General features: G+C 35.5%; 3 protein-coding genes and 1 pseudogene across 4 annotated transcripts; all 4 read left to right on the forward strand.

Annotated features, from left to right (window-relative positions):
- Window positions 1–216: 216 nt before the first annotated feature.
- On the forward strand, window positions 217–10920 carry LOC140966091 (uncharacterized). Its single transcript, XM_073426420.1, has 17 exons — window positions 217–817; window positions 2064–2365; window positions 2630–2707; window positions 2831–3045; window positions 4210–4302; window positions 5754–5837; window positions 6188–6304; window positions 6758–6863; window positions 6958–7017; window positions 7164–7217; window positions 7947–8004; window positions 9014–9090; window positions 9760–9830; window positions 10023–10083; window positions 10276–10335; window positions 10455–10517; window positions 10608–10920. The coding sequence occupies exons 1-17, from the start codon at window positions 667–669 to the stop codon at window positions 10728–10730; spliced, it is 1773 nt and encodes a 590-aa protein (XP_073282521.1). The 5' UTR covers window positions 217–666; the 3' UTR covers window positions 10731–10920.
- Window positions 10921–11987: 1067 nt separating this feature from the next.
- On the forward strand, window positions 11988–16793 carry LOC140966072 (uncharacterized). 2 transcript variants are annotated; one of them, XR_012173235.1, is made up of 4 exons: window positions 11988–12178; window positions 12698–14009; window positions 14632–15782; window positions 16573–16793. XR_012173235.1 is itself a non-coding variant. In XM_073426398.1 (3 exons), exons 2-3 carry the CDS (start codon window positions 12879–12881, stop codon window positions 15679–15681), a joined length of 2181 nt encoding a protein of 726 aa, XP_073282499.1. In that variant the 5' UTR covers window positions 11988–12178; window positions 12698–12878; the 3' UTR covers window positions 15682–15790. The 2 variants fall into 2 exon arrangements, 1 of the variants encoding a protein (XP_073282499.1); XM_073426398.1 differs by lacking the exon at window positions 16573–16793 and having other exon boundaries at window positions 14632–15790.
- An 861-nt stretch (window positions 16794–17654) lies between these two features.
- LOC140966054 (uncharacterized) lies at window positions 17655–19852 on the forward strand. Its single transcript, XM_073426348.1, has 2 exons — window positions 17655–18612; window positions 18673–19852. Exons 1-2 carry the CDS (start codon window positions 17971–17973, stop codon window positions 19744–19746), a joined length of 1716 nt encoding a protein of 571 aa, XP_073282449.1. The 5' UTR covers window positions 17655–17970; the 3' UTR covers window positions 19747–19852.
- A 900-nt stretch (window positions 19853–20752) lies between these two features.
- Window positions 20753–22113, forward strand: LOC140966160 (putative pectinesterase 11; annotated as a pseudogene).
- The last annotated feature ends 129 nt before the right edge of the window (window positions 22114–22242 follow it).

Consider the following 22242-nt stretch of genomic DNA (forward strand, 5'->3'; position numbering starts at 1 on the left):
TTAAAAAAATATATAGTTTAATAATTCAATTTTATCTTTGATATCGAATCGTCCCATGTATCAAAATTTGTTATATCATTTCAATATTTAATTTTATTTTTTAAAAAAATAAAGTTATGAAAATTATATTATTAAAAAATTGTAAAATATTAATCAAATTATAAAGCTACTAAAAATAGAATCTTTTTAGGAGGATAAGATAAAATTCTTTTTTTTTTTTTTTTGCGGGCAGGAATTTATCCAGCATGCTAAAATACGCACTGCGTCTTCCTCACTCTTTTCTTTTGCCCCCTTCCAGTATTCCGTTACCCATCCTATTATAATAACCAACGACTTCTCCGGAAAAAGGAAAACCATTTGCTCACATTCATTGCGCCGCCACCGCAACCGGTCTCCGTTCTTTGAAAGTGGAAGGTATCAGATTCATTCGCCTTATTTGGACGCATAAATTCGAAAATTGGAGGATGATAATATTGACAAGTAAAAATAATATATTCGACGGAATAAATTAAACGCACTCACGCTCGAGTGGTTGCTGACTTGCTGCTGGAATCTGTTGTGTCGGAACCTCCATCGAGCATTGGATTCCGTTTTCGATTTACATCAGCAGTTGCAGCAGGAAACCGCTCCTTTTTTTTTCTTTCGAAATGGCTATTTAATGTGGAGATGCGTGTTCTGAATGGTCTCTCGTTTTCATTTTGCTTCTCTATCTGTTCCTCGCCATCCTTTCCATTTTTTGAGCCCATTTCGTTGCCTTGTTTCTCTTCTTCGATTTCTGATCGCTTCCAGGGTGGAAGGAAGGTGAATTGCTGTACAGGTTTGTTATTGTTACCTTTATTTATCGTCAACATTCATGCTTTTCTATTTCTCCTTTTCTGTTCTTTTTTGTCTTTCTTTCGTTTTATTTTTCCGGTCTCTTTTCCATTTTTGGTCCTCTTTTGTTTAAATTTTTCCACGGCTGATAGTACGAGGGTTCTCTAATCTCAAATGGACTGAGTAAAGTTGCTTTCTTTTTGGGGGGTGGGGGAATTTAACTTTGCATGTCAGCTGTGATGGAGCCAAAATTGTACTTTTATGGTCGATAGCTTTCGGTGAAGAAATTTTTTCTTGATATGGTAGCAGAATGAAAGTAGTAGGACCAATCACGAATTTTCAAATAAATATGTATTGAAATACCTCTGGATGTACTTGCTTGTCAGCTTCCTTGAGCTTCTACATGCATGTGATTCTCTAGGCAATTCTTTTGCCCTATAACTTCTTGCCCGCCCCCACTTCCCCTGGATATTGTGAACTTTCAAGTATTCCTGGTCATAAATCCATACTTCCGACAAGTTCAACTTCAACATGCATATTGTGAACTTTCCGTATCTGATTCTCCTGGATATATTACATATGGTGTTGGGGAACATTGAATGACGTGGACCTTATTAGTTTTGTGGGAGTTGCCTCTGACTCAAACTCAGCAGAAGTTGGCTTTGACTGAGCTGCCGGTTATTTGCTCTATTGCATCCCTGATTGAAACTATAAATATTGATATTTTATATCTGTATGGGACTTTTCATATCATTTTGAGATGTGCTTCTTTATTAATAAATAAGTGTTTTATTGTTGTGATATGACTGGTTGATTTATTGGTAAAAAATTGTGCTTTTATAGATGTTATCACGCGAATTGAAATTTCTTCTTCGTTGTATTTGCACTTCTAGACTGATTTTCCATTACCAAGGTATTTTTGTTGTATATTGCTTAATAGATACGTAGATAATGATGAAAAGTATGTTGTTTAAAATTTTAGAGGAGTCCCTTGCACATGATATCGGATGTGATGATTCCAGCACCAGTTAAAATGGAATTAATTTATGATTAGTCTTTGCTAAATTAGTGAATAGATCTGTCTTCAAGAATTGCAGTACAAAGTTGCAGATTAAAGGAAAATTATCACGGAAATTGACATGTTCCACCTTTTTTTGGATACTGAAAGAGATTTTGGGAACTCAAATGGATTACAGAGATGCAGCATTATTTAGACTGTATAGTTATTCATTATCGATTTTTTTTAACAGAAACAAGTGATAAACAACTTCGTAGCAGTCAAAAAATGGACGGCAAAATGTTGCATTTTGAGAAGAGTGGTTGCTGTGTGGGTGATAAATATCCCTGTGTGTGGTCATCTCCTGAAGGAGGAAAAAATATCGATATAGGAAAGCAGATCTTTTGCAGCAGATCTTTAAATATGAGAAATATAGTCGCTGTTGGGTTTGACATGGATTACACTCTGGCGCAATACAAATCAGAGACGTTTGAATCACTTGCCTATGAAGGCACGGTCAAGAAACTGGTTAATGATCTAGGGTACCCAATAGAGGTTTGTCAGTTTTTTCTATTGTTCATATACCATATCTAGTGGAGTGTATTGAAAAATGAAAGTATATAATTTCAGTTGTGCATTAGTGAATAGTCTCGTAGATGAACTTGCGGTGGAAGCAACTTTATGAGTACCAACAAAAGTAAAATGACTTAGCATCATGATTTATTATAATGATGTTACTAGCTGCTACTTGTGCTATATTTCAATCGCCTTTTGTTTCCAAATATAGATCTTAACTTGAGTGGGCTTATGTTTATGTAGTTGCTGGAATGGTCGTTTGACTGGACATACATGGTCAGAGGATTGGTTCTAGATAAAAAGAGAGGCAACATATTGAAGGTTTGTGTTGCATAATGTGGCCAATATTTTTTATATTAAATTAAATAACATTTTTAGTGTTTTGTTTTCCTTACCAGAATTTTGGTTTTTGCAAGTTGTTCATCTTGGTTCATGTTTCTGCAGATGGATCGACACAAGTATGTGAAAGTAGCTTATCATGGATTCAAAGAGTTGTCAAAAGAAGATAAAGTCTCCACGTATGGAAGTACATTGATACGTGATGCATTCGATGAGCCAGAATATGCTCTTATCGATACCCTTTTTTCTCTGGCTGAGGCTTACTTATTCGCGCAGCTAGTTGACTTCAAGGATGCTAACCCAGGGAAAATTTCAGCAGAGTAAGAGACTCACCACAAGTTTTAAGTATGGCTGCAGTAGCTAGTTCTTTTGCTTTCTCAATCAAACGTCTGAACTATAGGACATTAAATTTCCACTTAGATCAGTATTTTCTTGGATTCATGAAGTTGAGACTTCTTATCTTACAGTCAGACTCTAATTCAAAACTTCATTTATGTGTTTCAAAGAGAATGCTCATATTTCTTTTCTAGGAAAGTCATTAACTATGATAATCTATCTTAAAATGGAATTTTCTTTTCCAGAAATATGATATTTAAAAGGATAACTGAAAAGTAATGTTGCAACACCCACTTACTCAACCACATCATTTTCAAAATTAAAATGTAAACACAAAGTTTTCACCTTCTAAACTATCTGACAAGAGTCTCTCCGTGCACTTATATGAAAAAATGCAGTTTGTTTAGGCTCATAATTAATATGCTTGAGAACACTCCTCTATGAACCTCACCACGTTATTTTCTGTGATGTGTATTTATAGTATATGTAATAGTGCTTATGCACGATGCTTCTCTTTGAGATTGAATGTGTTATTCACACAGAACAAAATATATAAATAGTTGGTTGTAACAACGTTAGATGGGTTTATGCAATGCTAATGAATTATGTGTGCCTTCACTACTCTATATCTTAATGGTGATTATTATGAGTGACTAAATTTACACGGTTAGAGTCTGTCAATATTTTATCAGAAAATTTGATTTAATACAACTACATTTAAGATGCACAGTTATAAGTGGTAAAAAAATGTGCTTGATTTTATAATTAGGTAAACTGCTGCACATTTTGCCACTGAAATGATATAAGTACTGTCTGTTGAAGGAAAAAAACGGAAAATAATTGGAGTTATATACATTTTCAAACAGCTTCATTCATACTGATTGGAAACATGATAAGACCTTTTCTTTATTTCTTGAAGCTCACCTTTGATGAACTATATAACCAAGAGAAATCATGACATAATATAGAAGAGCTTGGCCCACCCAGAAGTAAAAAATGTTTATCCCATGCTAGGTGTTTGCACTATGAAAGGTGGCATTACTTTGAAAGAAAAACTGTAATCGTTTTTTACTTAATATGAAGTTACATATAATTTTATGTGTTCCTTATTTACGCCAATTCATGTTTTTCATTTTTTGTTATTGCAGTTACTCTCGTATGTATAAAGATGTTCGAGCTGCAGTTGATTTGTGTCATCGTGATGGAACATTGAAGAAAATGGTTGCAATTGATCCTAAAAGGTATTTGAAAAAAGTATTTGTGTGATCTTCTTGTGACAACATTGTGAGAACTGGGAAAATGACAGGCAAGTACCAGAGTGTTTGGTCCCCTTTGCCAGCAATATGTGTTTCTCTTAAGTCACAGGGTTTGCTTATATCATAAATGGATTATTTTATTTCTTTTTTTATTTCTCACGATGATAAACTACCATGTCGTTGATTCATCTATTCTGTTGCTCCACCAATAGCCAACAACTTTTGTACGCATGGCATTACTCCTATTACAGAATTGTTGCTGAACAATTCTTATTTCTGCTCAGAACAATGGTTGAACTCAAACTAGTAACATTGCTTTATATGATGTATCAAGAGGAAGCATCATTGACTTTAAATACCTGTTGGCTTCTTGACTGGCTATATTACTAATCAAGAAAAGATACCTTTTTATTTTAGGATTTTACTCTTTTGTAAATTAAAGCTTTAACATGTTTTAAACTTATTTTCTTTTACGTATAAGCCATATACAATTAACAAATACTCTTAACAGCTGTCACGTTAGATTGAACATATTGAAATATACATCGCTCGTACTGGTTTTCCTAATAAAACAATGGGAATGTTAGCTCCTCACATGGACTTTTAAATAATGTTCAGATACATCCATAACCAAAATAGATAGATGCACAATTCAGCAATAAATTGAGGATAGACATTTCTTGAGGAAGCTCATGTTTCGGTTCTGTATAGAACCATCTTTTTTCCGATCGTTAATGTTTCATTGCTCAACTAAGACTATTAATGCGGCACTATCTCACTGCCAAGTATGGTTAAATTACAACTTTGATATAAATACGCTGCACTGCCACTACCTTTAAAATCCTTTAATATTCTTATTTCGGTGATTTCCTTTGTTATTTCATGTGAAGCCTTGAAAAGGCAACTAAATTTGGATGAATATTAAGTGAGTAAATGTCGAGCATTGTTGAACTGAGTTCATACGAAATGTCATTCTAACAGTGTAAGACTTAGGTACTAGAGTCAGACCTCGTTTGTTAAATAATCTATTTACCTTTTTTCTGATATTTGACTTGATAGGTTATAATTGATAGTGTCTTCTAGTTTATATGCTTGATATTGCAATTTTCATTTGCATTCGTTTGGTGTCAAACTTCGTTCAGCCTACTATTTAAGAAGTAAGATTGGCATACAACTGCATTTGGCAACGGCATCTTTGTTTATTTCAATGCCAAAATGCTTTTCAATCTCCCCATTAATACTTGTACAAATTCGTAAGAAGTGTGCGACTCATTATTTATCTTTTGAGTATTGTAAGTAATGAATCTTGGATGATATGTTGAACTAGGCTGGACTGACATATTTAGTCCAGAGTAAGTGATCCTACCACTCTTTGCCAATTACAGTTCAAACCCTAGATTTTTTACCCTGATTTTCCCATTGGGCTATTTTATCAGATACATCAATGAAGACAGCTCTATACTTCCCATGCTGAAGATGCTTCGAGAATCTGGTCGTGCTACGTTTCTGGTTACCAACAGGTATTGCCGTATTGTACCTGTGATCTTGCAGTATATGAAATGATTTATTGATTGGGTTGGAAATGATTCAAATTTCAATGTATAGTTATACCGAAAACCGATATATTATATTTGCAATACGTGACACCAAAGTTTTAGTACAGCAATTTTGTTTTCAATTTATTTTCAGTAGATGGTCTTTCTTAACTCTTTTTGCTGGTAAGTTGCTAGAGATTGCATCAGATATAACATAAATACATGTAATATTTAGCAACTTACTGACAAAATAAAATACATACAGCAAAAAATGAATAAAGTTGCCTCATGTCTTTTATCTCAAATTTTATTTACTACTATTATTTTTGGTGCAGCCTTTGGGATTACACTAATATTGTAATGAACTTTCTTTGTGGCCCTGGAGCATTGGATGATGGCTCTGCTTCCAGCTTTGATTGGCTTCAGTATTTTGATGTTGTTATTACTGGAAGGTGCTTAGCATATCATTTTACATGAAAGTTTTTTACTACAATGGTTGTGCTGCCTTTTCCCGCTAGTATTAACTACTATTCCAATATCAGAAGAATGAAGTAGATGGGTGGGAAATCGCTAATATTTTGTCTGTGTGTTTCTGGCATGGTTGACTTTACTCGCCAACACAAGCAATCAATTTTCTTCAGATGGATTTCCATCATCCTTGTTCAGAAAAATTGACATGGTAATTTGAGCAGGGTACGAATATTGGGTGGCATTTTGGCGAAGAAAAGTAGCGATTCAGTGGTTTAATTGCATAATTTCTATGATTTCTTGTGATTTTTTGCCTTAACAACCCCTTGGGTTTTGGATGGAACTCCATGATTGATAAATGTCTAAGATTCCTCTTGGTTATTAGCTGGACAGTTATTCTTATTATTATTATCACTATAATGACTCCCTTGGTACAGTGCAAAACCAAGTTTTTTCCATGATGAAAATCGTGCTAATCTTTTTGAGGTTGATCCGGAGTCAGGGATGCTTCTCAATACTGATAACGGTACACCTATGCCTCAGGTTATTTGACATCTTTGCAGCCTTGTCCAATGTTGGATGTCTCATGTTGCTCTTTTTGCCATATCATTTGACTTGCGTCTTAGTGATTTATCAGGTAGATGGTTCTCTAAGGCTGCCATTGAAGAGCCTGGATAAAAGTTGTCGAGTTTTTCAGGTATGTATATGATCTACAGAAGAATAAATTGACACCATTTGGTGAAAGAATTATATAGGTTCTGGATAGTGTTTTTTATGTTATTTGTTATTATTCATTCGATTACTATTGTTATTTTGATGAATATTTCCAAATTATATTTTCAGGGAGGAAATGTAGGCCATCTGCATAAACTACTATCCATTGAGTCCAGCTCCCAGGTAACTGTTGTTCTTAATATCTCTTTCTTTCTGAGTCTTTCATGATTTTTTTTTGGGTATTCGTCAAAATTTATCAGTTACTGTGGATTGGCCCAATCACCAGTTCAGTTTTACGAAAGCATACAAATGAATCAATGATGACCAAACAATCTTTTTTTAGTTCATGGACTAAGTATTACAATACTACTTAAATATCGACGCTGGTTCTTGAGGACTTGAGGTACACTTGCCTTAGGTGAAAGGTTAAAAGATTCAACATCGTGATCCTTGTAGATTGTGCCTTTTTCTGTATGATCTACGCTCATTATCTCTTAAAAATAAGGTCATACTGAGTAGAGATGTTGTTAATACTCCCCACATTCCCTATTTTTTAAGCCACACTTTCATTTCAGGACCGCTCATGAATTAAGATAGAAGATATTTTTTAAACTTTGATAGATTTGTTCCCAACTTTCCAATCATTTCCTGATTGAGAACAACTCAAGATAATAATGCTACAAAGTCACTCTTCTGATATGCTTCTTCAATAGTAAACTTGTGAAGCTTGGAAACTCTATCAAGGAATTATCTTTAAGAGAAATGTTTGCTTCCTAAATGTGATACATGTGCAGAGGGAATGATATTTTTGAAATGTGGCATGGGATTGATGTAGTTTTTTGTTATATTCACCAGCTTGCTCGATTACTGCTTTTGAAAATTTGCTACTTAAAAAGTACATCTGGTTTGTAGGTACTTTACGTTGGAGATCACATCTATGGAGATATCTTGCGCAGTAAAAAAGTTTTAGGTACGAACGACACCTCTTTCAAGTTCATTACAACATATTAGTCTTTTTTTTTACATTTGCTCATTCGATATGCTAGTTATGTTATTAAAAAAAATCTGCTGTGGTGGCAACTTTATGTAATCTTCAAGTATAGTTGTTTAAGAATATTAAATAGTGATGAGAATCTCAATAATATATTGAAGAGAACCTATAACAGTAATCCATGCACTTTTTCCAAGATGTTTCTATCGAATGCGGACACAACAATAACAAAGTCAGGCTGCGGAAGTAAGATCAGCTTAACTAGGAAAATCGATCTAACAATTACACGACAATCTTGAAAAATTTCCTCAGGATTTTAGATTTGTTTGGGCGAAACTTCTTTGATGGATCGAAGATGATAAGTCTGGTTTGATGGCCAACAAAAAGTAATCTTGATAAGTTTGTATAGCTTTCAAACATTTTAGGATTCTCACAAAAGATGTTGTAGTATGCTAAAAATATGTTCAATAATTATGATAGAACTCATTTCTATGTATGCATAGGTTAAAAATTAAATCTGAATCATTCAATCTAGACCTAAAATAATGTTTATACTGCCCATAAAAATTATCTAACAATAAATTATGAGAATAACAAATAAACAAATTAAGGTCCATTAACATCAATAAGGCCTTAGAATAAATAATAATGTGAAACAAGCTTATAGTTAACTCTTCTAGGGCTTCAATCAAGTAGATGCACCGTACACGTCAAATACCTGAATAACTAGCTCCAAACTATGAAGAATTTCCCTATTGAAAATTAATGGACATTTATATATTGCTTATTGTTAAGTCGTGCAGTGCAAATAGTTTTGTGCTCTATCAACTGTAGTTTTAGTACAGGGAGTTTTCCTCTCTTTTTTTTAGCTAGATTAAGCTAAGAATTCGTATCTCTATCACCGTAATAAACATATAGTGATTTTCGAATCTGTAATCTCATTGTGTATTTATGATGTCTGATTCAAGACTTTCTCACTTTTTGATAGGTTGGAGGACGATGCTCGTTGTTCCGGAGCTTGAGAAAGAAGTTGAACTTCTCTGGACACTCAGGGATACTCGCAAGGTATAGATATTCTTCCATTTAGCTGAAGTAAATTGTAGAATGAGCTGACTGACTATACTACGAGTGAAGTGTCTTGGCATAGAAGCTTTGACTATCTCCTTAAGTTTTGAATAGCGTATTGATCAATTATCAAGAGCTGACAACATCCTGTAAAATTGAGCCATTTAAATTGTAAAGAATTTTCAAATCTTGGAGGAGGACCTTCTTATGGTTTGCTGATATAGTGGCCTCCCGGAGAGTAAAGTGCCAAATAGGGGAGGGAAAAGCTCAACACATTAAAATTTTCATTTTCACTTTCTTTTTGGAAGGGAAATGCTCGACACATAAAAATGTTGGATTTTCATTTTAGGCTGTTTAATGATGTATTAGATTGGATGTTTACAATGGTATGTTCTTTACCAAGTAGATTTCTTAGGTCATGGAATATGATTTACATATGCTCATCTCTTTTCTCTTGAGATTAATTATTAAGCCTTCCGAGGATTATTTTTGAAGGTTTTATTCCCCCAGGTTTCAGATATGCTGATGGGAACTGCTGTGATTGATATAGCATTATTTAAGTGATGCTTAATTTTTTTATCTATCATATCTTTATGCTTCGTTTACCCCCTTTATCTCGATCAAGATTATGTCCTCTGTCTATTTTTGACACATGATTAATTTTTGTAGCAACTTCAATTATTGAGAAATGAGCGTGATCACATTGAAGACAAGATACATCATCTGAAGTGGTCACTCAAGTAAATTTCCGTCCTCTGTTTATGTTTTCACTGCAAATCTGTGGCAGCCAGAACGTACATTGAGTTTTCATATGGACATTCTGGTCTTAAATACTGTCGAGGATCGCTGTCCTTTTCCAATCCTAGATAAAGAATAACTGCCAATCCTATAAACTATGTTGAAATATTTCTGATTACACTCAATATATTAAGGTTCGATGGTGGGAATGATGTGGATGAGGAAAAGAAAATTGCCGAGCTTTACATACTGCAGGTTGGTATTCTGTCACAATCACCTTCGCTTCAGATTTGATTTTTTTAGTCATGTATTCTATCGTGTGCTGTAAATCATGCGATAGATGAATGAACACAAGTATGCATATAGTTTGCTCTGGTTGGTCGATTTGTCAGCATGAGTTTCTGCATTATGTTTCCGAGTAACTTTCAAATATTGTTTTCATGTCAGACTCAGCAAGAGCACATGCGACTTAGTCATCAACAAGCCCAACGAGAATGCCATCAAAAGGTGAGACCATTTCTAGTAGGGCGTGCTAACTATTCTCTTACATATATTTATTAATTTTCTCGATTTAATATCCACAAACAAATGCAAGAAAACTAAGTATTAATTACAAATATTTTCAGTTCCATAAAGTGTGGGGACAACTGATGAAAACTGGGTACCAAAATTCTCGGTTTGCACATCAGGTATGCGAATCATCGATGAGAGGATTCTAATTAATTGATGATTTCCTTTCATCATCGGTTTTGAATAACAATAATTTTCTTTGTTTTCAGGTGGAGAGATTTGCTTGCCTTTACACTAGCCAAGTGACCAATTTGAGCCTTTACTCACCTGATAAATATTACCGACCAAATGAAGATTTCATGCCCCATGAATTTGACGTTTTGGCTTTATGACCATTCAGATGTACATACCTCTTTCTGCATTTTCATTTTTTTTTTATAGCATTTTCATTGAAGCTGAGAGAGATTATGTTATTCGACTCGAAACAGCATCGGAGTTGTCTGAGGCAGGAGAATGAGAGTATGATATTCATTCGTCGTTGATTTTGATCCGGCGACTGAATACCAAATTGAAATTAGCTTAGGAGATTGCATTCACAAATAAACTAAAAATCCCATTAATATAGGATCAAGACCATACGATAACTATTTCATGGAAGCTAAATAAATGTTTAAAAATTAATCAGTTATTTATTGTATAAATAATTATCAAAACAAGTACCTACTAGTGAAACGTAAAATATCAGCAAGGTTGTGCTGTGCTTATTCAGCCATTTGTTAAAATTAGGAGTTTAAATGAACAGAATCGAGGTTAAATGACGAAAATTTAAAGGCGGAATTCTGATTCGAATTCAAGCTCGATTCGAAAATTTTAAAAATTTTCGCTCGAATTCGGTTTGAATTAAAGCTCGAATTCGGCTCGAAAGATTCAAAAATGTTCGCGAACTATTCGAATTATTGCTAAAAATAAGTACTCGAAAGACTCGAAATTTATTTTTTTAATATATAATTATATTATATTAATAAATATTAATGCTCGTGAGCTATTGTACAAAATAATTTAGGCTCGAATTCGGTTAAAAAAATATTCGAACATGGTCGAGTTCGACTCGAATTCGATAAACTCGAATACGAATCAAATATTTTTCAAACCGACTCGAAAAACTCACAAACCAACTTGGTTTGTTTACATCAATGATTAAAACACATCATTATAGCCTCCACATTTACAAAATAGTGTTATATCTCTCATTTTCCGTTCAAAAATCTTAATACAGTTGCAATACGTAAAAATGATCTCAAAAATAAAGGTCAAAAATTTACTTCACTGCCAAATAAATTGCTGCAGCTTACTTAAAAAGATGTGATTTTGCTCTCTAGCATCATATATTTTGTTTATGTAAATTTACCCTAAAAAATAATAATAACAATATCTTATGTAAAATGTGTCACAGAAAGAAAGATAGCGATTTTTAATAGAATATATACATAGAATTAGTAAGGAATTTTCCCCAAATATACTATATTATTTAAAATTAATTTATGAGAAAACGAAATATTTAGGAAATTCGGAAATTAACTTTTAATTTTATAAAAAATAACCGATTTAATTTTTNTAAAACATTTCCCCTCGTAAGCCCGTTGTCAACTAAAATCTTCTCGCCCTTCCAATAGCCGCAACCTTTCGTCTATTTCGGTCGAATCGTTAATCGATTGGCTTCGGCACCTTTCGCCGCAGCGTCTCCAGAATCCTACATCGAACTTGTCGCTTAAACTCTTTTCTGGAGGGGGATTCTCGAGGATGACAACTCCATAGATTGGTGGCTCTATATTATCTCAATGTATTTCATTAACCTATAGTCTTTTTTCCTAGAAAAATTGATGCTCTCTTTTTGCGTTATCATGGTATTGTTTTTTTTTTTTTTTAATAAATACAATTCCTTCTCCTGAAATGGATGAATCATTTTGACAGCTCCAGTGTGTGCATTGTGAGATAGCTGGGTTTAAGCTACTTGGGTTGCGGTGGGGGTTTCATAATTTTTAATTCCTTCTCACAGCGTTTCGTGAATCTATCTTAAATGAGGCTCTATATCTCTCGTAAAAGTTTCTTCTTGTTTTTATTTTTAAAAGATGAAACTATTACATAGTTTATATGCATAATTTTGTGCGTTTTTAACATTTCGTTTTCTAGTGTTGAATCGATCTTATATTTTTAGAAACTTTGTTGCTTAGCTTACGAATGCTAACTATTTTGTGAAATTCACTGTGAAAGTATTCAAATTTCGAAGTCTAATTTTTGGAATCTTGTACTCCATAAGTTATTCTTTCTCATTTCATGTTTTGGTCTCTCTTAAATGCAGGAAATTTGACATCTTGGCCTCTCCATTTGATTTCCAAGTGGTAACAACAACTATTTAAGATAGGTTTTGGTGTTGTCTGTTGTGGGATTTTCTATTTATTGTAAAATTTTCTGTTGTGGCTTGGATTGGCGCCATAGATCCACATTAGTGCTTCTTTTTTAGGGCGGTGATAAATATAGACATGAATTTTAGGCACTTCTTGTCTAAGCGAACAATCATTAGCATATCAAGACTCAATGGTAGAGTTTTGTCTTCGTACTATGGTGGATACAGGTATATAGTTACTTCTGTTGTGTCAATGCCAACATTGCTCAATTCACCTGGAGTATTTGGTGTCTCATCTTCCATTCATGGCACTCAATACCTGAAATATGATTTAAATTATGGTAGACACATTCACACGGTCCAACAAGATAATTTAAATTCATCATTTAGTTATCTGGATAGTGAGTCTGAAAATGATGCATCCATGAACGAGTTCTTGTCTAGATTTGCTTGGTCGATGCGGCAAAAGGTCAATGAAGTTTATCCTGACTCTGACAAGGAGACAATTGACGGGATGATGTTGATTATTGTTGAGAAGGTTGTATCAGAGATGGAGAAGGGTGGTCTTGAGCAAATGATTGGGGTTGCTGCATCCACACCCTTACCGGACTTTAGTGAGGATTTGTGGAGAACTGTGTGGGAGGTTAGCAATGCGGTTCTGCAGGACATGGTGAAAGAAAAGAAAAAGGAGAAGATGAAGGTTTTTCTTCAGTCAGAGGAAGTTAAGGAGATGTATAGGTTTGCTGGCGAAGTGGGTGTTCGGGGAGATATGCTGAGAGAGCTTAGGTTTAAATGGGCCCGTGAAAAGATGGAAGAAAGTGAGTTTTATCAGAGTTTGGAGCGCCTTGGGGAAGAGAATTCTCAAATAGAATCCCATGAAGAAAATCATTTGGGTAAAGAAAATATTGATAGAGAGGAAGGGATCGGATATGCCGATGATGTGGCTGAAGATAAAACAAAAACCGTCACTCTTCCCAAAAGGCATGGAAAGATAAAGTACAATATTTATGGACTTGATTTATCTGACCAAAAGTGGGTTGAGGTGGCTGATAAAGTTCATGAGAGTGGCAAAGTTATGTGGCCGCAGGATCCTAAACAAATATCTGGAAAGTGCAAATTACTTACTGATAGGATTCTTTCGCTACAAGAGGAGGAGGATCCTTCTCCTCTTTTAAGTGAATGGGTTGGCCTTCTCCAGCCTTCAAGGATTGACTGGATTAATTTTCTTGATAGATTGAAACAACAGAACCCTCGTCTGCACCTTAAGGTATGCCATTTCAGTCTGGACTGGAAACATTATATTGCAGTGCTGCATGGATACGCAATTAGGCAAATATTTCTTTATATTTGAAGATTTGTCTTTCAGATTCTATTTATGTTCTTTGTTCCCTTTTTTCTGCACATTGATGTGATTTCAAATATCTCCGGGTCCTGTGTAGTCTAATCAGGATTCTGATTTTTCTGTTATAGTTTATTATTCACCTCCTGTTAGCAAGTTCAGTTTACTTCACTTGCAGTTGAAAATAAAATGATGTTCTTTCTTGTGGCGTAGATGATATTTTATGCATCAACCTCTAATTCTGTTGGAGACCGTTAATAACATACAACTTTGTAGCATGATCATTATATTTGATACAGCATGAATTAATCGAACTCAAAGAATATGTATTAGATGGCCTATCATGTCAACCCTTTAAAATATATCATTCTAGCTATTAGATCGTGCAACTTGGAATAAGATGATGTTTTTTTGTTGCAGTACACTGGATAAGCATGTTTTCATTCTATATATATTATTTTCACTTATCGTCGATATTAACATGGTTAATGGTCGAATGCATGGTCTTTCTACTTTCTGATCCTTGATTAAATTTTACGGGTGTGCTTAGATTGCAGAAATTGTACTTGACGAGGAGTCCTTTCAAACTAGTAAACATGATTATTCAAAGCTGGTCGATGATCTTGCTAGAGAAAATCGTTGGGAAGATGCTGAGAGAATTCTAAAGAAGATGGATAAAAATGGCATTCTTCCTGATGTTCTGACTTCAACCATTATGGTTCACATGTACAGCAAATCAGGGAATCTTGAGAGAGCCAAAGAAGCATATGAGAGCTTCAGGGCTCGTGGATTCCAACCAGATGCAAACGTCTACCATTCTATTATCATGGCTCATGTAAATGCTGGTGATCCTAAATCTGGTGATTTATTGATGAAAAAAATGGAAGCTAGTGGCATAAAAGCCACAAAAGAAATATATATGGCCTTGCTTCGGTCCTTTGCCCGCCAAGGTAACGTTAATGGAGCACAACATGTTGCCACCTCCATGCAGTTTGCTGGTTTCCAGCCAAGTTTGGAATCCTATACACTACTAGTTGAGGCATTTGGGCGAGCCGGTGATCCGGAGCAGGCTAGAAATAGTTTTGATCACATGATGAAACTTGGGCACAGGCCGGATGACAGATGCACTGCTAGTATGATAGCAGCCTATGCAAAGAATAATCTATTGGATAAAGCCTTGAATCTTCTATTGGAACTTGAGAATGGTGGCTTTGAGCCTGGGGTTTCTACTTATACAGTTCTGATTGATTGGTTGGGCAAAATGCAGCTTATTGATGAAGCTGAACAGATACTGGATAAGATTATTGAGCTGGGAGAGGCTCCACCGTTTGAAGTCCATATAAGCCTTTGTGACATGTACTCCAGAGCTGGGTCCCAGAAGAAGGCTCTTCAAACCTTGGGAGTTGTGGAGTCAAAGAAGGAGCAATTGGGGCACGAGGAATTTGAGAGGATTATTAGTTCATTGTGTGCTGGTGGTTTTATCCAAGATGCTCAAAGGATGCGTGGATTTATGGAAGCTCGGGGATTTATTCCATCGGAAAAGCTAAAGATGGATTTGGTGAAAAAGGAAGCTTTCGGCAGGAGACAAACGATCAGATAGGTCACTACCATTTTGAAAGCCAAGTTGCAGAAGAAAACTATAATGATGATTATGGATGCTGATGCTTCTCCAGTTTTGTTGCGCTCGATCTAGTCCCTCTAGTATGTTTTACCATCTCCTTTTCTTTTCAAAATCACACACTCTCTCTTTTTTCTTTTTCTTTTTTGTGAAAAGCTCTTCAAATTTGCTACCTATATTCAAGTTGGCAAGTCTCCTATTTGTTGTTATAGAATTACGAGTGCTGACGTGATCCATTATCTAAGTTACACGTAAGATGTTTTGGCATGCTTTCTTTTTTCTACAGTCTATTTTTTGAGCTTGATGTCGAAGGCACACTTGCCTTTTTAATGTAAATTTTAAAAATGACACACATTGTATACTTTCATCCTGTCATACTCTTTATGTTGTCATTTTTGGACACTCTACGTTCATTTGCATTTGCTTAATCCATAGTGTACCTTGAGAATATTCAACATCCTTTGTGTAATTTAATCATAATAACATGATATTAAAAAAGATATAAAAATGATGGAAGTTCAGGTGGTATAGCGCCATACTCACCTCTTGATCTTTCGGGTCATACTGCTGCACACTTTATGGCTTTGATGATGCATATCGAGCTCGATATTTGACCCATAATTTGGTTCTACTGATTTTTTATTTGGATCTGTTTTGCTTGTGCCCCTTCAATTACATTCATTTTATTTAAAGTCTATCTCATTTGTCATCCATATGTTACATTTGAACCATGTGGATATGGTTGCTCTCACATCATGCTTTATGGTGACATTTGACTTGCCATGTGCACAATTAGTGTTGTAGTAGTCAATATTTGGTTACTATCTCGCATGCTGATCTCCATAGCTCGCTATGCGCTTGTTTATCTTTCAGGGGAATGTGAGTGATCAAGGTTTGGGGCTAACGAAGGTGGGTAGTATGGGGCAGTACTTTTTGAGGAGATGTGGTTGGTTAAACAGTACAATACATGTTAAATGCTTTGGAAGTAGTAGGTTTCAGGTAATGTATTCATGCTTTGTACCTCCAGGTTTGATTTTGTTTATTTGAATTCATAGGTGTTTAATGATTAACATGTTCTTAACTTCTTATGAACTTGTGCGAATGTGGAATCTCTTATTTTTCTAACAGTAAATTTGGCATAAAAATATTTCTGTTAATTAAATCCCTCTCTTAAGTTTCTTTTCAAGGACCTTCATACCGGTAGATCTTACATATGCTTTCCTTGAACAAGTCGACGAGGCATATAATGGTTTGCCCAAATTCTGGTTACCCTTTTACTTTTTCCTTGGGTATTGTCTATCATTCGCCTTTCACATGTTTCTCATGGTGCTCAAGTCTACAGTTCAAAGATTAAAAAAAATCACAACGATAAATTATAAAGTTAATATGTAACTATGAAAAAATTTACAAATATAGAGTCATACAAAATAAATCTATGAGATTTTGTGAAGGTAGAAATATATAAAAATCGGTAGAAATTTATCTAATTTTACACAGGTTTGTTATTTCAAAAAAATCAACAAATCTTTACATTGCAAAATCTGTGTCTATGTTATAAAGATTCTTTTTTTGTTTTGTTTTTTAACTTACCGTGTAGAGTACCCATTATATATATAAAAATTCAAACCCAAAAACTGTATAGATTTGTAAATTAAAACTTATAGGATTCACCGTTCGACTTGGATGTTATTTTTGTTCCCTAAAATCTCCTAGTTTACACGTTGAATAAATTATTCCTCGTATTTTACTTTTGATTTTAATTTGTTTCAGATTTATGATAATCTTTACTTTTTATTTAGTTATATCGAATCTACACGTTCATTATGGATGAGAATATAATTAATTTTTAAGTCAAATTGATAAATGAAATTTTTAGAAAAAAAGCGGGCATTTTGATATTTAGGGACTTTTATTGAAACAGTCGTGAAATCAAAGATAAATAAAAATTAGAAGAATCTTTTGGGATCATGCAAGTAGATAATAAAACATGTAATAAAGCACAATTTCAACCCAAAATATTCAAACTGACGACGTCCATTTGGAGAGGTAGCCTTGGACGAGAAATTCCTCGGAGAAGCCCAAATACTTGGACAAGCAAGGCTGGTTCCTCGGATTGGCAAAGAAGCAGGAAAAGGAACAAAAGGAATGCATGTTGTACAAAAACATTTGTTGGAATATTATAAGATAATATCTCATTTCCATTTCGATCAATTTCCAAAACATACAATCAAAACCACCCATCTTCTCTCTTTATCTGGTCATTGAACATTTATGGCTGCTCGAAGATCATTTCCATTCCGGTTTTGGACATCAAAACAACGACGTATTACACCACGCCCACCAGCATCACCACCACAATCCGTTTCTACTCGTATCCCTTCACCTAAAATTGAAGCTCCAACCGACAGCCAACCAGCCACGGTCGCCACCAGCACAACCGCTGCCTCCTTCAAGACTCCACCTGCATCTGAACCTGAGAACCAAGAGCCGGGTCCATCAACCATCACCAACGAACCTGTGACACCACCTTCAAGAGAAGTGCAAACGGCTATACAATCCACAAACGATGCAACCCCCACTAACCTTGTTGACGAACCTCGAACTTCATCCATATCTCGTTCAACTTCTCAATCCCGAGCCTTGTCTCAACCAGCATCACCCTCTCGTCGGACATCTCAATCAAGATCACCTCCCCAACCTTTGTTTCCTTCTCGTGTATCCCCTAAAACACGTTCATCTCCACCCCCTAAAGCCTCTCAAACGCCCCCGACTCCCAAAAAGAAATTGCTACCTCGTTCCCCGTCACACTTGACCTCTCGCTCTCCAAAGCTGGCATCCTCTCCATCCATCAAGAGAGTTCAGCCTGATTCCCAATCAAAAAGATCCAGTTCCAAATCTAACGTCTCTTCCTTCGTTCCAAACGAGGAAGAACTGAAACCTGCAGCGTCTCAACACGAGCCCATAGAACTGCAGCATCCGGCAGATATTAAAAATGACAACGTACATAACTCCAGCGGTCTAAGCACGAACGAAACAAATATCACGCACAACGAGATGGAAGTCGTGCTTCCTATTTTATCGGATTTAGGAATTACGACAACCCCTGCACAGCACCGGAAGCCATCTCAGCCATCCCAAAAGCTGGATACCCCTAATCTAAATGATGAACGCGAGCCCATCTCAGAATCGAGTGTCAATTCCGAAGAATCCAAAGAAGTGAAGGTAGTAGTACTAGAGCAAGTAAAGAAAACGGAAAATATGGAAGAGACAGAGAAGGAAATTAATGGTTTTCTGACTCCAAAATCTGGCTCGGAATCCCACACAACAAAGAATCTCGACACCGGGGGTGATTCCGACCCAATGCATGTGGAAAAACAAGAGATGAAACAAGGCACGACTCTCGGAAACGATAAACAATCTGATCAACCAAGAGGAGAAAATGTGCCACTGTACCAAGAAATAAGAGAGGACCTTTCAACCTTTATCAATAAAATGGCCATTGGAGATCCGAAAAGTGGCGTTCACGACAAACCAGTAAGTGTAATTACCCTTGCTGGAGAAAACCGCGGTGCATCAATGCATTTGGGGTCAGATTCTTCAAGGACAGAAGGACCAATCCACATTCACAGAAGCTACAAGATCGACCCTAATGAAAGTCCTGATACAACCACGGATTTGGAGAGCCATTCCAAGCATGCTAGCAAAATGAAGAATCCAAGAACACTAGAAGATCAGCCAGCTGAAAGTTATGTGAACAACAATGCACAGAGCATCAATAACTCTCTGGTGTTCAACTGTTCCATTAGTGAACGAAATCCCGGAGTTCATATGGTGTTAGCCAATGTGCCAAAAGAATACATCGAGTCAAGAAACAAAACAAAGGTCCGCAACATACAAAAGGCAGAATCCAGCAAAACAACTGCAGAGAAAGTTATGCACAAGCCCAGGATCAGAAGGAGATGTCTCCAAGGTCTTTTCTTAGAACCGAGCGACTCAGAAACAGAAGATATGGAGAAGTCTAGGCGTCATGGTTGCCGAGTTGGATGAAAAACTAGGGGCAAAGATGATGAGATCAATGTTCGATGAACAAGAAATGTGTTACAAAGTTCACAACTATCAAATGTGAGTCTACTTCTTTAGTCTTTGGAAAAATGGCGATAAGGACGTGATGATCCTTATTATGATTGTGCATGCAACCAAAAAACATGTATATTGTGTATATAACATCCATTTCACAGTGATCAGATAAAGCATCTGCTGCTGCATCTGTACCTAATAAAATGCATTTTATGGAGAAAATGAACGAATATATTTGTCATTGGACACCTTAAACAACTAGCTACTTCTACAATATTATAATGATTTTTTGAATGAATTTTATGCATTTGTTTCAATAATACTATGTGGGATTTCCGTTGATCAACAGTAGCTTATAATCCTAATTCTCCAAAATCCTAGAATATGAACAATAATGAGGTCCATATATTCAGACATGAACCTCACGAATATTTTTTAAAAAAATAACCGGGCTGATCTCATAACTCGAGGATTTTTGGGTTTTTTCACTGTTTACCGTAGGAACCTAAATAAATTTCGAGACAAAGGCAAGTCAACCGGGAGGAATTTTTGTTTTTACCATATATATCATGAACCGGTCTGATATCATAACTTGAGGATTTTTACCGAGTAACATGGCTCGATCTTATATATAGCGAAATACATTTATTTATTCAAAACACAAAGAAAGTCATGAGAAAAAATTTGAAAATTAAACCCTCTGAATCCTTACATTTAACGTAACTAAAGAATTTGATATTTGACTATATTTTTTAATGAGCAGTAATTTTTTAAAAAAATCGATTTAATTCGATTTTTTTATGTTATTTCCTACCAAATCAAAGGCATTAAATATAAAGGTGAATTCAAATTAGTTAATTCAAGTATAGCGAAAATTTATTTAATTTGATTTTGTTCCCAAGGGAAAAAAATTCAGAAAAGAGAGAAATAAGAGAAACAGAAGGTCGTGTAGCTAGAACGTAAATCATAAATGAGTATGACGTACTTCCATGCTGTGCTGTTTCTGTGCTCCACACTTTTCAACTCTGCTTCCAACAAAATGACCTTTAGCTTCTCCAAATCGGGCAAATCATACATGCAATACGATATTTGCAACCTGAATATATATAATCTTGATTTCACTCGCCGGCTGACTCTTGTTTTTCTTCGGATACTTTTGAGCCAAAAATGATCATCTTTTTTCTTGCTTAGTTTCCTGGGATTTTGTCTGGTTAGTAATGGATCAGAGTATTCAAATGAGCAGTCAACTGCTATTCTTATAGAAGTAGATCCATCTTGAAATGGAGACTATAGAAAAATTCAAGATGCCATCGATGCAGTGACTTGAATACTTCAGACTTCAGAGCACGTATTTATTTTAATCAAGCCCGGAATTTACAGAGAAAAAATTGTGGTTCCAGAAGATAAACCCTTCATTACGTTGAGTGGAACAACTAAAGTTAGAAAAACTATAATAACATGGAGTGACAGTGGAGGAATTTTTGAGTCTCCTACATTTTCAGTCTTGGGATCTGATTTCATGGCTCGATATCTCACAATTCAGGTTACTCTTCCACACTACATATTTGATTAACTTCCTTTTTCGAGAATTAAAAAGATTGATCAAGACATACTTTTATCTGTTTACAATTTATAATTATAACTTCAAGAGTATGATTATTAATTTATTCCTATATTTTTTGAGTCAGAATGAGCATGGCTCGGGAGCCAAAGCTTTGGCATTGAGAGTATCGGGTGACAGGGTTGCATTCATATGTTGTCGAATTTTATCCCATCAAGACACATCGCTTGATGTTAGGGGAAGACATTACTATTCCAAATGTTATATAGAAGGAGATACCGATTTCATTTGTGCGAATGCATCTTCTTTCTCAGGTGATGTCACCTGATAAATGCATTAATATGCACCGACTGACGAGTTTATATTCTATGCGGTCCGGTGTGGTTATTGCGCAGGCGGGGGGGCGATTTTAAGCGAACTCTAGTCGTGAATTCTTGATCCACGAAAGTTTGTGTAAATTCTTGAGACCATGAGAATATTTGGAGTCAAGAAAATATTAATTAGTCCCAAGTTTTTTTTAATCGTGAGTATGGTGTTGCAGAAGTGTCATTTGCACTGTCTAGAACGAGGGCCGATAACCGCCCAGAGGTGGCAGTCACCGGCGGAGGAGACAGGGTTCACGTTTGTAAATTGCAAGATCACGGGCGTAAAAAGTGCAGTTTTAGGGAGGCCATGGGGTGCTTATTCTCGGTTGGTTTTTGCCTCTCACTTACATGTCAAACGTTATTTTGCCTCAGGGATGGGATAGTTGGGGTAACTTCTCGAGGCAAAGGTAATTCATTTCAACCTTTTTAGATGTTGTTTGGGGCAATCTTATAAAAATAACTCTTGCTATGTCAAAACAATGAAACAGAGTACTCCTCCTATAAAACACATATGATTTCTATCAGTATGCATATTCACAA

Source organism: Primulina huaijiensis, unplaced genomic scaffold (assembly GCF_012295235.1).
Source record: "Primulina huaijiensis isolate GDHJ02 unplaced genomic scaffold, ASM1229523v2 scaffold20025, whole genome shotgun sequence".
In the NCBI taxonomy this organism is placed as follows: domain Eukaryota; kingdom Viridiplantae; phylum Streptophyta; class Magnoliopsida; order Lamiales; family Gesneriaceae; genus Primulina; species Primulina huaijiensis.

Coding starts and splice junctions, on each gene's coding strand:
- LOC140966091 (XM_073426420.1), top strand. CDS start 667: ATGCGTGTTCTGAATGGTCTCTCGTTTTCATTTTGCTTCTCTATCTGT. Junction 2,366..2,629: donor ATCTAGGGTACCCAATAGAG/GTTTGTCAGTTT, acceptor ATGTTTATGTAG/TTGCTGGAATGGTCGTTTGA. Junction 7,218..7,946: donor CCATTGAGTCCAGCTCCCAG/GTAACTGTTGTT, acceptor TCTGGTTTGTAG/GTACTTTACGTTGGAGATCA.
- LOC140966054 (XM_073426348.1), top strand. CDS start 17,971: ATGGCTGCTCGAAGATCATTTCCATTCCGGTTTTGGACATCAAAACAA. Junction 18,613..18,672: donor AATCTAACGTCTCTTCCTTC/GTTCCAAACGAG, acceptor ATAGAACTGCAG/CATCCGGCAGATATTAAAAA.
- LOC140966072 (XM_073426398.1), top strand. CDS start 12,879: ATGAATTTTAGGCACTTCTTGTCTAAGCGAACAATCATTAGCATATCA. Junction 14,010..14,631: donor ACCCTCGTCTGCACCTTAAG/GTATGCCATTTC, acceptor GGGTGTGCTTAG/ATTGCAGAAATTGTACTTGA.